Below are 15208 nucleotides of genomic sequence, written 5' to 3' on the forward strand. Positions count from 1 at the left end.
TATTTTCCTCTCACAATTGTTTTTTCTGCAGAGCTGAGAGTTTCAATGTGGATAGTTTAATGCAGAGCATCACTGATGCCCCTTTTTTCATTCCCAGTCTCACAGCCTGGGGGAATATTCCTGCTGGAGGTGGGCACAGCAGGGATATTTAATGCTGCCAGCAATTTCAGCCCCTGATGGGTATTTGTCACATCACAAATACATTCATTCCCACCTTCAAAGCACAGCTGTAAGGGAAATTTTTTGGTGTTGTTCAAGGTTTAGGGCATCTCTTGACCCATTTCAGTTAATAAGGAAAAGGTGAGGGGGTTTCTTGCTACTTTTTGAACAAAAGGGAATCAAGGGGTGTTCTCAGAGGGCTGAAGAAACAGCACAGGGAGGGTGAAGCCAGAGAAATAAAGTGTTTTAAAGAATAGGACGTGGTGGGGCCAGCACCTGAAAGCCTGAACCAGGAGCCCTCCTATCCCTAGAGGGGAGGAATTTGGCCAGCAAGACACAGTGGCTAAAGTCACTTCAGAATACAAAAAAAAAAAATTAAAAAATAAAATTTAAAAAAGGTTTATTAGACTTATTAAAAGCAAAGAAGCTCTAAATTCGGGATTCTGCTTGCTGAGAAATTTCAGCTTCAGCTCCTGACTCAAAGCTCTGGTTTTTGTCACTACCAGCTCAAAGAACAGCAAGAGCCCCAAGTAAGGAAGGGAAAAGGAATTAATGGAAGGAGGACAGAATTTATTTGATTTTTGAGAAAACACCTCTCAGTAATACTCAAAGATGGGTCTCTCCAGAAGAGTTTTGCAAAGAACAGAGTTTTCATTTGGGTTGATTGTGTTAATAATTGACAGGACACAGCATGATGAACTAAAATGAGCTCTCATAACCATAGCCCAACCTATTTGATAATGTCCTCTCCTATTTCCATGACTTCATCACTCATTGCATTATGTCTAAGCACAGACTATAAACTCTCCATAACTGGGTTTGCAAGGCATTATGCATATTTAGGGAGCTATCTAAATACTCTTAAATTAAGTTACAAAGCCAAGGAAAGAGCCAAGTCGTGCCCTCACACACACGCAGGGCTGCCAGGAGAACGTGGAAAACCTCAAGTGCCAAGAAAACACAAAATTTGGTTTTGACACACATTTCTTGCACACTCATCACCACAAGGCTAAATAATTGTCATAAATATGATAAAATCTATCAGCAGTAAAGGGCGATCTGAGTAGTAAGAAGTATCAATACCCCAAACCATGCTGGAAACAGTTCTGCCCCTAAATCACCCCAAAATCCTCTCCAGGGAGTGGGAAGAGACTGAGCAGGAGATAAATACACCCAGATTCCAACATGTCCTGTTCTTTGGGGTTTTTTTAAAGGGATAGCATTGAACACAACATCCCAAAAGCAGCAGGGCAGCAAAAACCCCATAAGCAAACCTCTGGTGGGGGGAAAATTTGGGAAGTGAGCACAAAACTGCACAGGGCAAATCCTCCACATTTCCACTAGGAAGAAAATACCATTCAAGGATGATTTTAAAGCAGTTTTTTATCATCAACAAAACAGATTGTGCACCTCCAAGCAGTCTCTGTATTCAGAGGACTGAAACCCTTAAATCTTACCCTGCAAACCTCCAACCTTTCCATGCAAACCTCAAATATTTCCATGCAAACCTCCAACCTTTCCATGCAAACCTCCAACCTTTCCATGCAAACCTCCAGTCTTTCCATGCAAACCTTAAACCTGGGGATGGAAACATAATTCACAGAAAAAACATTTCAATGTGCAAAATTCAAAACTATGAAAAGCCAGAGGAATTAAACCTGTGCCTTGAGAAAGGACTTAACCTTAAAAGGACAGAAGTTTCAAGTTGTTTTGGGAAAGCAGAGAGGAGTATTTGCAACTATACAGCATGAGGAATTTGGCAGGAAAGCTTGTTTAAAGGATGGCTTATTGCCTTGGAAAGATTTTTTTGTTTAAAAGAACAATTGAAGATATTAAAATATAGATGAGCAAGTGAAAAGGCATTATCTGGCCAAAATGTTTGAGTTCTGGTGAGGAGCAAGAAGAATTTGATAAGCTTTTATCTATTGTGGTGCCAAATCACAGCAGGAAGGAAAACAGGGATATTTCCCTGAGAATTCAGGATCAGCCACTCTGGATGCACACGAGGTTTGATCCAGCTCAGTAACTCTGACAGCTCTGACATGCACTTCCTTAACAATAAAAAGCACAAATACACACAAAATATGCTCAGTTTGACACATGGAGAGCAAGACAACCTGGGAAGCAAACAGCACCAAGCACAAGGAGCTGGGATTTTGGAAAGGCAAAACATTGGCAACATCTGCTAGAAGATTTTTACAAAGCTGAATGAGAAACCTCAGCACATCCTGGGACCAAGCAGATGCCCAGGATGCACCAACACCATTTTCCATCTTCCCAAGGATGAAAATTAATCTCTCCTGTGGAGAGCCCTGTGTGCTGTACCAGCATTTCCACCATCTCTCTGCTCCACAGCCACTTCCCATCTCCATTCCTTCTGCTAAAATCCTCATTTATCCATTAAAAAAATGGCTAAAAAAATTTCCTCATTTATCTATGCAAAAATGGCTAAAAAAAAAAATCCTCATTTATCCATGCTGCGTCCACATTTCCACCTGGGAGGAAGCTGTGAGCACCTTCTCCCTGTTCCACAGCCACTTCCCATCTCCATTCTTTCTGTTAAAACCCTCATTTTTCCATGCAAAAAATGGCTTTAAAAAAGGAATGTCCACATTTCCACCTGGGAGGAAGCTGTGAGCCACTTCCCATCTCCATTCCTTCTGTAAAAATCCTCATTTATCCATGCTGTGTCCACATTTCCACCTGGGAGGAAGATGTGAGCACTTTCTCCCTGCTCCACAGCCACTTCCCATCTCCATTCCTTCTATTAAAATCCTCATTTGTCCATGCAAAAAAATGGCTAAAAATGTCATGAACGTCATAAAAATGGCTAAAAATCCTCAAGTGTTCATGCAAAAAATGGCTAAAAAAATGAAATTCCCTATTTCCACCTGGGAGGAGGCTGTGAGCACCTTCTCCCCGCTCCACAGCCACTTCCCATCTCCATTCCTTCTGCTAAAATCCTCATTTATCCATGAAAAAATGGCTAAAAACATGAATGCCCAAATTTCCACCTGGGAGGAGGCTTTGAGCACCTTCTCTCTGCTCTACAGCCACTTCCCATCTCTATTCCTTCTGTTAAAATCCTCAATAATGGCTAAAAATATGAATGCCCAAATTTCCACCTGGGAGGAGGCTTTGAGCACCAAAAAAATGTCTAAAATTGTCATGAATGTGATAAAAATGGCTAAAAATCCTCATGTGTTGATGCAAAAAATTACTAAAAAAAATGAATGTCCATATTTCCACCTGGAAGAAGGCTGTGAGCCACTTCCCATCTCCATTCCTAAAAAAAGGAATGCCCACATTTCCACCTGGGAGGAAGATGTGAGCACCTTCTCCCTGTTTCACAGCCACTTCCCATCTCCATTCCTTCTGCTAAAAAAAAAAATCTTTATTTATCCATGCAAAAAAATGGCTAAAAAATTGAATGTCCACATTTCCATCTGGGAGGAGGCTTTGAGCACCTTCTCTCTGCCCCACAGCCACTTCCCATCTTCATTCCTTCTGTTAAAATCCTCATTTATCCATGCAAAAAATTGCCAAAAAATATAATGCCTACATTTCCACCTGGGAGGAGGCTTTGAGCACCTTTTCCCTGCTCCACAACCCCTTCCCATCTCCATTCCTTCTGCTAAAATCCTCATTTTTCCAGCAAACCATCACGTCCAAGCACAGCAGCTCTGCTTAGGGGAGGTTTATTCCAGTGCAGGGTTAACAGCTTTCACCTCCTCTCTTTAGCCAGGCAGGCACACAAATCCAGGCTGAATTTTCCAGCCAAAAGCAATCCACGCAATTTTTTAGCAACCATATTTAGACAACCTCTTTCTCTGAGACCGCTTTTCCCACAAAAAGTTTTGTGTCCAAGTGTTAAAAAAAAAAAAAAAGGAATAAATAAGATTTTTCCCAGCCCTACCTTCCATGACGTAGACCAGGGAACCCACATCTCCCTCCTTGATGATGCAGCTGTCCTTGCCATACTCCACAGGGTACATACAATCCACAATCTCCTGGATCTGGGACAATTCCAGGTTCTTCATGAAGTCATTGTCAAGGATTGCTTCCTTTATTAGCTCCTTGGACCTGAGGAATAAATAAATTTATTTTAAAAATCAGTGTTTTCCCTAAAAACATGCAGAGAACACAAAAAAATTACAAAGACGTGAACTTGCAATTATTTGTTGTAAATAAGGTTTAGACACATCCAGCACTGCAATAAAAATAGATTTTTGTGGAGTTGCAAAATCCCCTTTTAGCTACAAGTTTCACATCTACAATAACACAGCTCTTGGAATATCTTCCATAGACAAAACTGAAAGGAAGCACAAACAAGAAGCTAACAGATTTATTACTTGGTTTATTATATTTTCTATTAATTATACAAACTGGAGCACACCAAAGGGTGACACTGCATGGAGATTCTCTGAGTATTTATATTCTAATCACCACAGGAGGCATTTGGCACAAAATCCCTAAACCCTCTTGTGCAGGTGGACAACTGAGAATGTTAAATCCTGATCTAGACCGAAAGTGAAGCTCCTAAAACACATCCAGGCTGGACAGCAGCTCCTCAGCCCTTCACTCCTCACCCTGGAGCAGCCAGGAGGGATTTAACTGCTGCAAAGATGAGTATGAAACAAAGTTTTCAAAGAAAAACATTTTAATGGGTCGTGTCTTCTTGAAAAAGAGCCTAAATGGGAACTGGGGACACCCAAACTGTGGGTAGTGGATTTGTAGAGAATTCTCAAAGCCTGATTGAAGGCTCACATAGTGTGTGCATCTGTGTGTAAACTTTGAGTTAAGAAATGCTGGCTTAGAAATGGAACAAGACAGACATTGTGGAAAGAGAAATGGAACTAGAAACAAGTTTCAAAGGATGGCCTTGAAAAAAGACTGGATACTTAACAGAAATAGAACTATGAAAAATGTAACTTAGTGTATTATAACTATAAACTCTTATAGTGTATTAAATTAAAAAATAGTTGGCTTTGATTGTAATGACACGAATTACAACATCTGAATTGTCTCACCCGTTTCCTAAGACTGAAAACGGAACAAAAGTTTTTTAAAACACCATCTCTAAATCCAAAAAGAGCTCAGTCTGACACCAAACCAGCCCAGCCTTGCACAGGGTCAGAGCAGCTCAGGGTTCCACCCACCACACTGCCAGCTCGGTGATGTTTAAGATTCTTTTTATTCCTTTGATAGTTCGGAGGTTATTTCAACACTGGGCACCAGAAGCCACCAGAAGTGACCCTGCTGAAGGGCAGGAGGGGACAGGACCAGGCTGCCAAGGACAAGGTGGGCTCAGGACACCACAAAACCATTCCTGAGAGTTGGAATCTGCCCTCACAGCCACCCCTGTGTGCAAATAAGGACCCCCAGGCAGAGCTGCACCTGGGGCACACCTTCCTTTCAGCAAAGCTGGGGATTTGTCGGGCTGACCAGGTGCTCCACAACCCCATTTCCTCCATTTGCCAGAGGATGCTCTCCCTGCTGTGCCTTGATTCAGCTCCTGTCTGCTCTTCTGTCAAATCCTCCTCACAACCAGCTCCTTATTGGTGTTGCCCAGTTGGCCACCAGAGAAAACCTAATTAAAGCTTTTGTGTTCATCACGTCCACTTGAATTCCAATTCCAGGCTTTTGTTTCATTCCAAGGCTCCAAATTTATCTCATTTCTCCTTGACAAAGTCAGGATTTCAAGTGGAGTTGCTGCAAAAATCAAAAGACCCAAAAAGACAATGGGGAATTCCTGGCCCAAGTCCGTCTTCCCTCCGGATGTAGAGACCCTCAGCACAAAACAAAGCTCTCCTTGTTGGAATTGAACATGGGGAAGGATTTGAGGAGGAGTTGGGAAATTTGGTCCAAACAACAGCAAAGGAACAGGAAAGCTCAGTTGGACTCAATGAGCATAAATGTCTTTTCCAGCCTTTATGATTCTAGTCAGGGGAGAAGCAGCAAAACTGACCCAATGTGAAAAAATTTAGGAAATTCAAAAGCTTAATAATATTATCAATATTATATTAATAATAATATGATCTCAGATGTGCAAGAGAACATCTGAATCACTTGATTCAGTCTCTATCCTCAATACAGGAACATCACAGTGAGCTCAGAGTCCCCCCCAGGTCATCCAAACCCTTTTAACCACCCCACAAAATACATCACCATGAAGGAAAACACATTGACTGAGCTATCAATGAAACACAGCTTCATCTCTGCCACATCTGAGCATCCTAAAATTAAATACCCACAAGGAAAGGGCTGGATAATAACTCAGTCATGCTTGAATGTGAGCAAAATAGGCTTTATTAGCAGGGATAATTGGTTAAGATGAGGCTTGCACTACAAAGCCTGTGAGAAAAGCACCTCTAGCTGCCCTTAAACAGGGCAAAACCACCTTGCAAGGCAGCTGCTTATTTATGAGAATATTCCATAAAATCCCAGACTGCTTTGGGTTGGAAAAAACCTTAAAAATCATCTCCTTCCATCCTTCCCACCACAGACTAAACCACCCTCCAAAGACTGGGAGCTGCCAACCTTTCCAGCAGGAAATATTCCATCCATCTTTCAGAACAGAGTAGGAAAAAAGCAGAGTTTGACACACTTGAAAATGAGTTGGTCCTAAAAATACAACATCAGAGCTATAACGACAGCTTCTCCATTGTTCCCTGTGAGAGAATCTTCATCACTCTTAATAATTCAGAAAAATTATTCATGCACTGCTGTGGCTTGCCAGTCCCACACACTCACACATGCCAGGCTTTCAGCAACTTCCACATTATTTTATTATTATTATTATTATTATCTTTTCTTTCCCTGTAATTCACAGAAGCCATTTCAAATAAACAGGATTATTTCTATTGTGTTTATTCATATGTCCAATCCCAGATGGGAAAAGCTCTCTCAAAACCATCAAGTCCAGCCTGTGTCCAATCCCCACCTTGTGACCAGCCCAGAAACACATGAATTAACTCCTAGTTCCCAATTACTCAAATAAAAATTTATAACAAATTATTCAAATGCTTCTCCAAACCACGGCATTCCTTAATCATCACCATTATTTCAAAGCAGCAGCTATCCCACATGTGTGAATACAGGAATCTACCCAGTAACACAAAATAAAAAGTATTTTAAATGGTTAAAAATCACACTCCTGCCATGGCAAGGAAGTGCTTTAAACAAGATACAGCTGTTCCATTAGCTCTTATTTCTTCTGTGCTTTCTGGTTCAGGTTTCTAATAGGAACAAGGCACAAACAAAATAACCTACAACATTTGTAAGGCAGCAGGACTGCTTCTAAATGAGTCTGTCTGAAGGAGGAGGATTTCCATGAATATTTACTCAGCACTGGAGTGGATGTCTCTGCCTTCAGAGGGTCACTCAGAGTAGAAAGCAGTTATTGCCATCTTTCCCCTCCAGAGCAAGCCTGGCACCAAGCCATCCCTGTTTTCCTGCAAGATTAATGACCAAATGTGCTGGAGACTTGATGAAGAGTTTAAAAAGAGGGCACAATCCTCTGTGATACATCCTGTCCCAAATCACTTTAGGTCCATCACAGTAATTAATAAGGCAACAGGAGGAAGAAGCTAATTGCATTCGAATTTGCAGAAGTCATGCAAAAAGAACCTTAACAAGTTGCCTACAAATACACTTCATGCGTTAAAAACCTGCTTGTGCAGGGCCCAAGTCCAGGTTTTTAGAGCCACCTGGGACAATGGAAGGTGTCCCTGCCCTGGCAGGGGTGGCACTGAATGGGCTTTAAGGTCCCTTCCACCCCAGTCCTTTCTGGCTTTGCAATGCCTGCAGTAAAATAACCAAACCGTGCAGCACAGGCTGTTGTTATCCTGACAGGAATTCCCATTGTCCAAGGAACACAAGGAATGCTCATCCCAGGCTCTTCTCTCAGAGCAACACATTCCCCACGTTGGGTTTGTACCTTCTGGCACGCACAGTAAATATTGAAACACAGGGTTGTTCTTCATCCCAAAAGGGCTCGTCTCAATGTGGAAAAGCCACTTGCTGGCTTTTAGGGAAGGGAAGAATTTAGGAGCAGATGGAAAAACTTCTGCCAGACCCCTCTCCAGGGATGCTTCCAGAAACCAAAGCCTTCCCTGTAGTGGTGCAGCCCCAGTTTGGAGCCTGCAGGAGCCTGAGGGTCCAGGGGAGCTACCCAGGAACCACCTCCAGGGAATGTGCTGCTGATAGCAGATTAAACAGAGGTGGATCAGGAAAAATAAACTGAACTCCTAATTTATTCTAATCATTAGCGACACAATTCTAAAATTTAGGGCGTTTAACGCCACAGCTTTGAAGCAAAACCATTTGAAACTATCAGTAAGGAAAATTAAAAGCAACGTACTGGTTGGACAGGCTGAAAGATGCCTGCAAAAAAGGGGAAGAAAAAACACACTTTGGAGTCACAAAGCTAAGCAAGACCATTTAGCTGTTTCCATCTCAACTTTGAGCAAAACTTTTCAACATGCCAATAGTAAAGGGAGGAAGGAGTATTCTTCTTTCTGATGTTTCCCCCATCAGGAATTAACAACTACTACTAATAACCTAAATCTCCATATTTAGGAGGGAAACACCCACAGGAACTTGACCAAGCAGACAGAGAGAGTTCAAGTTTACAGAAGTAAAAACACAGGGTCCTGGGAGAGGAGAACTTGTTACTTACTCATAGAATAAACCCAGCTCAAAGCTACTACAACCATGGCACCTTTTTGGGCTGGGTCACCACTGCTGTAAAAATCCAAATTATTTGTAGAAACTCATGTCCTAAAGCGCTATTTTTTGGGACATTCCTTATCCCTGCCCAAGGAATTAAGCTGATTTCAGAGATAAGATGTATGGAAAAAATCTGTGCAGCCTCTGTCCCTGAATCTGAGGAGGGATAAAAGAACCCAGCCAATCCCTACAACAACTGTTTAAAATCCACACTGTGAAATGTTTAAAAGTGTTTACCTCTACAAAATGTGGCCATGGAAAAAGAAAAAAAAACCTTCCTTAAAAAGGGATAACACAACCAAGGATTGAGCCTGCTCCAGCTTTCCAGAAACCATCCAGCAGGATACGAATACACAGCAAGTAGTGTCAGACAGATTTTTTCAAAAGCTGTCTCCAGATGTATCTCCCTTTCCAAAGGGGGTGTCCATTCCAAGTGGCACAAAAAGCAAAGTTTCCAGCAGGGTTGGGGAAGCTTTTTGCTCAAAGCTCACCTTTGCAGAGCTTCTAACTCTGCTTTAAGCCCTCATGCAGTTCAAAGAGTAGGCAAGACTAAAACACTCAGCTCTGCTCTGGAATAGAACCCCAGAGTGGTTTGGGTTGGAAAGGACCTTAAAATCACCTCCTTCCTCCCCCTTTGGGCTGTCCCAGACACCTTCCACTATCTCAGGGTGCTCCAAGCCCCACTGTCCAACCTGGCCTTGGACTCCTCCACGGATCCAGGGGCAGCCACAGCTTCCCTGTGCTGGTGCTTCTCCAGGCTCACAGGGAAGAGTTCATTCTGTCTGTGGAACCTGAATTTCCCTTCTGGCAGTCTGAACCCATTCCCTGTGTCCTGTCCCTCCAGTTCCTGTTGCAGGGTCCCTCTCCAGCTCCCCTGTGTCCCTTCAGGCCCTGGAAGGAGCTGTGAGGTCTCCACAGACCCTTCCCTTCTCCAGGCTGAGCATTCCCAGCTCTCCCAGCCTGGCTCCACAGGGAAGATGCTCCAGACCCCCTCAGCAATTTCAGGAGTTGCTCCAACAGTTCCATGCCCTCCTCACATTGAAATATCTACAGAACATATCCTCCTGTGGCCTGGCCACACATCCAGAGGTTACTGAGACCCACAAGGCCTTCAGTGGTACCAAAATGAGCATCACCAAGAGACAGCAGTCCAGACCCGTTCCTGGCACTCCTCCCTTACCAGCGAAACCCTTAGCAGGATTATGGATTGTTGTCAGTTTCCAGGTTCCCATCCAAGAACCAGAGGTAGGAAGAAGAACTTCCAAGATGATTATTTAATCCCCCAATCACCATCCTGAAGCCCAAACCCTTCAGCAAAGCTGCTTTTGCAAGCAAAGTGAAATTCTTGGTGCTAAGGCAAGGTGAAGTCCTCCCTGAGTGCCAAAGCTCCCAGAGCAGGAAAAAAAACCCAGCACAGGGCAATTTCTGAAGGGTGAAATGCTGGATAATGCCTTCAAATCCTAAATCCTACAAGGGAACAAATGGATCTCTTCATAACTCACTCCGAGGAGCAGAGCAGGAGAGGAAAGCTCCAACCTTTGGGTAAGATCTGGAGCTTGTTTGGGCTCCAGTGCCATTAATAGCTGATAACTCGGCATTAGCTGTTTGTTTTGGCTCTGGATAAAGCCCACTCTGGATGTTCCTTCAAGGGAATGTTAAATATAACTCCAGAGAGCTATTCTTGTCTCAGTAACTGGGAATAAGAGTAGGATTCAAGTCTGGGACCGAGCAACATGAAGGCCTTTAAATACACTTGTGGATTTTATTTACAAGGCTTCCCATTCCCACAACGCACAACCCACAGCCCACCTTCAGGTTTTAGGGGAAATTTCTGAGCAGGATCTTAAGCATCTTCAGCGTGGCTGCTCCTGAAGAGCTGGATGGAAGAAGGTTCTTCACAAGAGTCCACTCAAATTTTCAACCAAAATGCCAATTTCAAAATGCTCCTGAAGAGCTGGATGGAAGAAGGTTCTTCACAAGAGCCCACTCAAATTTTCAACCAAAATGCCAATTTTAAAGTGCTCCTGAAGAGCTGGACAGAACAATGTTCTTTACAAGAGTCCACTCAAATTCTTAACCAAAACGTCAATTTAAAAATGCTCCTGAAGAGCTGGATGGAAGAATGTTCTTCACAATAGTCCACTCCAATTTTTAACCAAAATGCCAAATTTTAAAAATGCTCCCGAAGAGCTGGATGGAAGAAGGTTCTTCACAAGAGTCCACTCAAATTTTCAACCAAATTTTAAAATGCTCCTGAAGAGCTGGATGGAAGAACGTTCTTCACAAGCATCCACTCAAATTTTTAACCAAAATGCCAATTTAAAAAGGATGTTCTTCACCAGAGTTCACTCAGATTTTCAACCAAAATGCCAATTTAAAAAGGATGTTCTTAACGAGAGTTCATTCAAATTTTTAACCAAAATGCTAATTTAAAAATGTTCCCGAATAGTTGGATGGAAGAAGGTTCTTCACAAGAGTCCACTCAATTTTTTAACACAAAAGGCCAATTTAAAAAGAGGTTAAGCAACTCTACCCTGATCTAAACCTGTAAGTCAGGAAAATAGCTTCCACATTTCCAGGTTTTCTTGCACTTCAATACAACTTAGAGTCGCAGAACCGAGTTGCTCTGCAGAGAATGTTGCTCAGACAGCTCCATTTAGGATTTCTAAATATATCAGTACACTGCTGTTCATTATATCATATTTTGGCATTCGACATTTAAAAAGAAAAATCATTTCAGCAAAAAAAAAAAAAAATTCAAATCCCCTTTCACCTACGCTGAAAATTGTTGTTGGTATAAAAATACTGTAGGCAAGAGTTGGTTAACTTGCATTTTAACATGTCTCACCCCACAGATCTTCATTTACCGCCCTTTTTTAGGCTCCTATTTTGCATCCTTCAAAGCCCCAGGTTTAGATCCCAGAAATGTTGGCAGGCTCGGGCAGGAGAAGCAGTTCTTGGTTCTTGCCAGCACAATTTGCACTCCCTGACAGCTCTGAGGAACTCCCACATGAGCTGCATTTTGAGAAACCACTACCAAGCCCTCAGAGCAGGATTGAGCAGCTCCTTGATTACCTGAAGCAAACAGCAGAAGCTTTGGGCAGCTAATGAGAGGTGAAAACACAAAAATCAGAGAAAAAAACTGGGTTGGAAAAGATCGCTAAGGCCATGGAGTCCCAGCTGTGCCCAGTGCCCACCTTGTGCCCAGCCCAGAGCACTGAGTGCCACCTCCAGCCCTGCCTGGGACACCTGCAGGGCTGGGCACTGCAAAGCTCCCTGGGCAGCCCCTGCCCAGGCCTGAGTGCCCTTTCCATGCAGAAATTCCTCCAGAACACGTGGCAAAGCCATGGTGAAGGGGGATGGGTGTCTCTAAGGCAGACTTCTGGGGGTTGTTACCCCGTGCATTTCACAGTTTCAGCGCTCACATCCAGCACAGCTGTGCTGGAGCCTTCTTGCACCTACAAAAATAGCAGAGAAAACACATGTCCCCATATGTCTACACACCCAGGAACCCAGAAACAACCCAAACTCCTCCAGAAGGAGCTCGGTGAGCAAGACAGAGTCGCAGAGACCGAGACAACACATCCTGAAGGTCATGGCGATCTTGGAAAGAACCGTGGAGTTGAAAGGCAGGAGTTTCTCCATCCATCAAACCATTATCCATGAGGGCTTCCAGTCCTGGCAGCTCCCCTGACTGGAGGCAGGGATGAGGAGTAGAGCTAAATGGCAGCTCCAAGAGTTGCCCCAAGTTTGTCAGTGCCTTTGGAGGTCTGTGTGGCTCCCTAGGGATAAATGAAGGAGTGGGCAGTGAGCTGCACCCAGATTCCCTGGAGAAGGGAGTTACTGATGGCCAGCACGGAGATGGCTTCACCCTGGTGCAGTGGGCAGGAAATCTGCCAAGGGGATGATAACCTAATTTACATAGATGCAGAAATCCAATTAGAGATGCTCTGAGCAGAGACAGCTCACTCTGCTCTCCTGGATTAGAGGCTGAGAACACGTCAGGAGCTCCTCCAGGTGCACCGTGGGCCAGGAGAGATGGATGTGCTCTGCAGAAACACTTGGCTCCTCCCTGACAAACACATCCACAGGAAATGCTGTCACAGCCAGGGAAATACAGAGCTGCTCCAGTGAAAGTTCAGCAGGGGGATCCACAGGAATTGTGATGGATGGGGAGGGGAGAGCAGCGACAGAGACTGCACATCCCTCACTGTGATTCACCCAGAGCTTGTGATGGATGGGAGTGTCACCAGGGAAGTTCCATCAGCTCTCTCCAGCCTGGAGAAGTCCCTGGATGAAATGCCATAGGCGTGTGGCAGTGGAATGCAGACAGTGCTTGGAGCCTCAGTCTTCCAATAAATATCTCTGAGGATTTTAAGGAAAACTATTTCTTCCTACTCCACGAGTCAGCAGGAGGCCTGACATTTGCAGGCAGGCTTTGGGACATAAATATTTGCAAGATGCGTGGCATTACCCAAATAACTCCCCACTGACAAGCACCAAGGAGCAGCCAGTGGGGACAGAAGGGCAAGAAGGGTCACTCCAGGCTACAGCCATGGGAGCACATCCTGCAGGCTCTGTCTAGCCTGCCAATAAACCAGATTAGAGCTGGACAAGCACCTTGTGGCCGGCACGATGAACTCTGAGCAGCCGCACAACCTGATAGTGTTTAACTGGAGAAAGAGCAGCAGCAGGAAGGAAGCTCAGGAGGTGTCTGTGGAAAAGCAGGGGGATGGGGCTGCGAGCAGGGCAGAGCTGCTGCTGCTGCTGCCTTCCTTCTGCTCAAAGGCAGGTGGGGGAGAGGCTGGCACACTCAAAATATTATCTTCTTGTTCCTATTTCTACTGCATGAGCATTGATCATGACAATACCACTGAGTTTTTAAGAATATGCCAACAACTGCTCTGCACAGCTCTGATAGGAATACAGGGAACAACAGGGACAGGACAAGGGGAAAGGGCCCCAAGCTGGGCCAGGGGAGGCTCAGCTGGGACAGCAGCAGCAATTTCTGCATGCAAAGGGTGCTCAGGCCTTGGCAGGGGCTGCCCAGGGAGCTTTGCAGTGCCCAGCCCTGAAGGTGTCCCAGGCAGGGCTGGAGGTGGCACTCGGTGCTCTGGGCTGGGATGACGCCCTCAGGTTTTAGCTTTTCTATTTTTCAGATTCTGTGCTGCTTTAGTGTGTGGGTCTGAGCTTCACACTAAGGGATGGTGAGCTCTGTGCACAGAGCAGGGAGACAAAACAATTCCTGCTCTAGCTGGAGACCAAGGACAAATGATCCAAATCTCAGCCCAAGAGCACAAACAACGTGGGCTGAAAAGAGAAAAATAAGCAAGATGGGACTGCATTGGTAACCACTCATTCATTTTGTGCCCATTTTGGTTCACCTTGTGTGCAGCCCTGGCTGGGCTCTTGTGCTGCCCAAGGTGGATCCATGGAGGAGATCCTTTTAATAAATCCCTGCTTTATTCTTTAACTCTGTCTGGCCTCTGTTCTAGCTCAGCCTTCTCAAGGCATCAGGGGACAAGGTGGACTCTGTGACCCTGGAGATCTTTTCCAACCTTAATAACTCTGTGGTACCAAAACAACACAGGGCTTTTGCTCTCAAATGCTCTTGCTCATCCTGTTTTAGAAATTTCACTCAGAATCCCATGGTTGTGATGTTGCCTTTGGCTGTAACCAAAAAAAAGAACCCAAACTCTGAAGCACTGTCCTTATGGAGGGGAGATCCCACAGCCACAGAAGGGATGCTCAGCACAGCAGGAATGAGAGCAGCACAAGGCAAACACCTCCAGAAAAACCCTCTCACCCAAAAAAAAAACCCACAAAAACACACAAAAAACCCCCACAAAAAACACAACCCCAGGCATGGAAAGCTCCAGTCTCATGCCTTTTGAATCCTCATAAAATCTTGTATTGTGAAGAACAATCTTCAGGGGGTAATTGGTGGTGGGTTGGGGATTCAGAGAAATTTCCCTAATTCCCATAAACCATGTGGGACAAACTCCAGGGATAGCTGCAATCATCCAGCCACATGTAAGCACAAGACAGAGAGAACTTAAAAGAAATGTTTTGAAGAATAAGAGTGACATATGAGCTAGGAGAAAGCAGGCACCAAATTCTGATGGAAGGCAAGGGAGAGATGAAAAGCTTTGAATTTGAAGGACTTTAGGAAACAGCCCTTTTCTTTGATCAAAGTAACTCTCCTCCAGAGGCACTGAATGTTTCCAGGAATTTCAGCTGGAAAGATACTGAAGGGAAATGTCCTATTTGTGGCAAATGGGAAGATATTTCTGAACAAGGAGTAACCTCACATTTCATG

The 15208-nt window shown here is 44.2% G+C and overlaps 1 protein-coding gene across 1 annotated transcript in view; it reads right to left on the reverse strand.

Moving 5' to 3' along the window:
* Positions 1 to 15208, reverse strand: part of PRKG1 (protein kinase cGMP-dependent 1) — a 351478-nt gene that overhangs the window by 314503 nt on the left and 21767 nt on the right. Inside the window, exon 2 of the mRNA XM_059477119.1 lies at positions 4076 to 4242. Coding sequence (XP_059333102.1) covers positions 4076 to 4242 — 167 coding nt within the window. The remainder of the gene's footprint in view (positions 1 to 4075; positions 4243 to 15208) is intronic.

The sequence above is a fragment of the Ammospiza nelsoni genome, chromosome 8 (assembly GCF_027579445.1).
Source record: "Ammospiza nelsoni isolate bAmmNel1 chromosome 8, bAmmNel1.pri, whole genome shotgun sequence".
Taxonomy (NCBI): Eukaryota; Metazoa; Chordata; class Aves; order Passeriformes; family Passerellidae; genus Ammospiza; species Ammospiza nelsoni.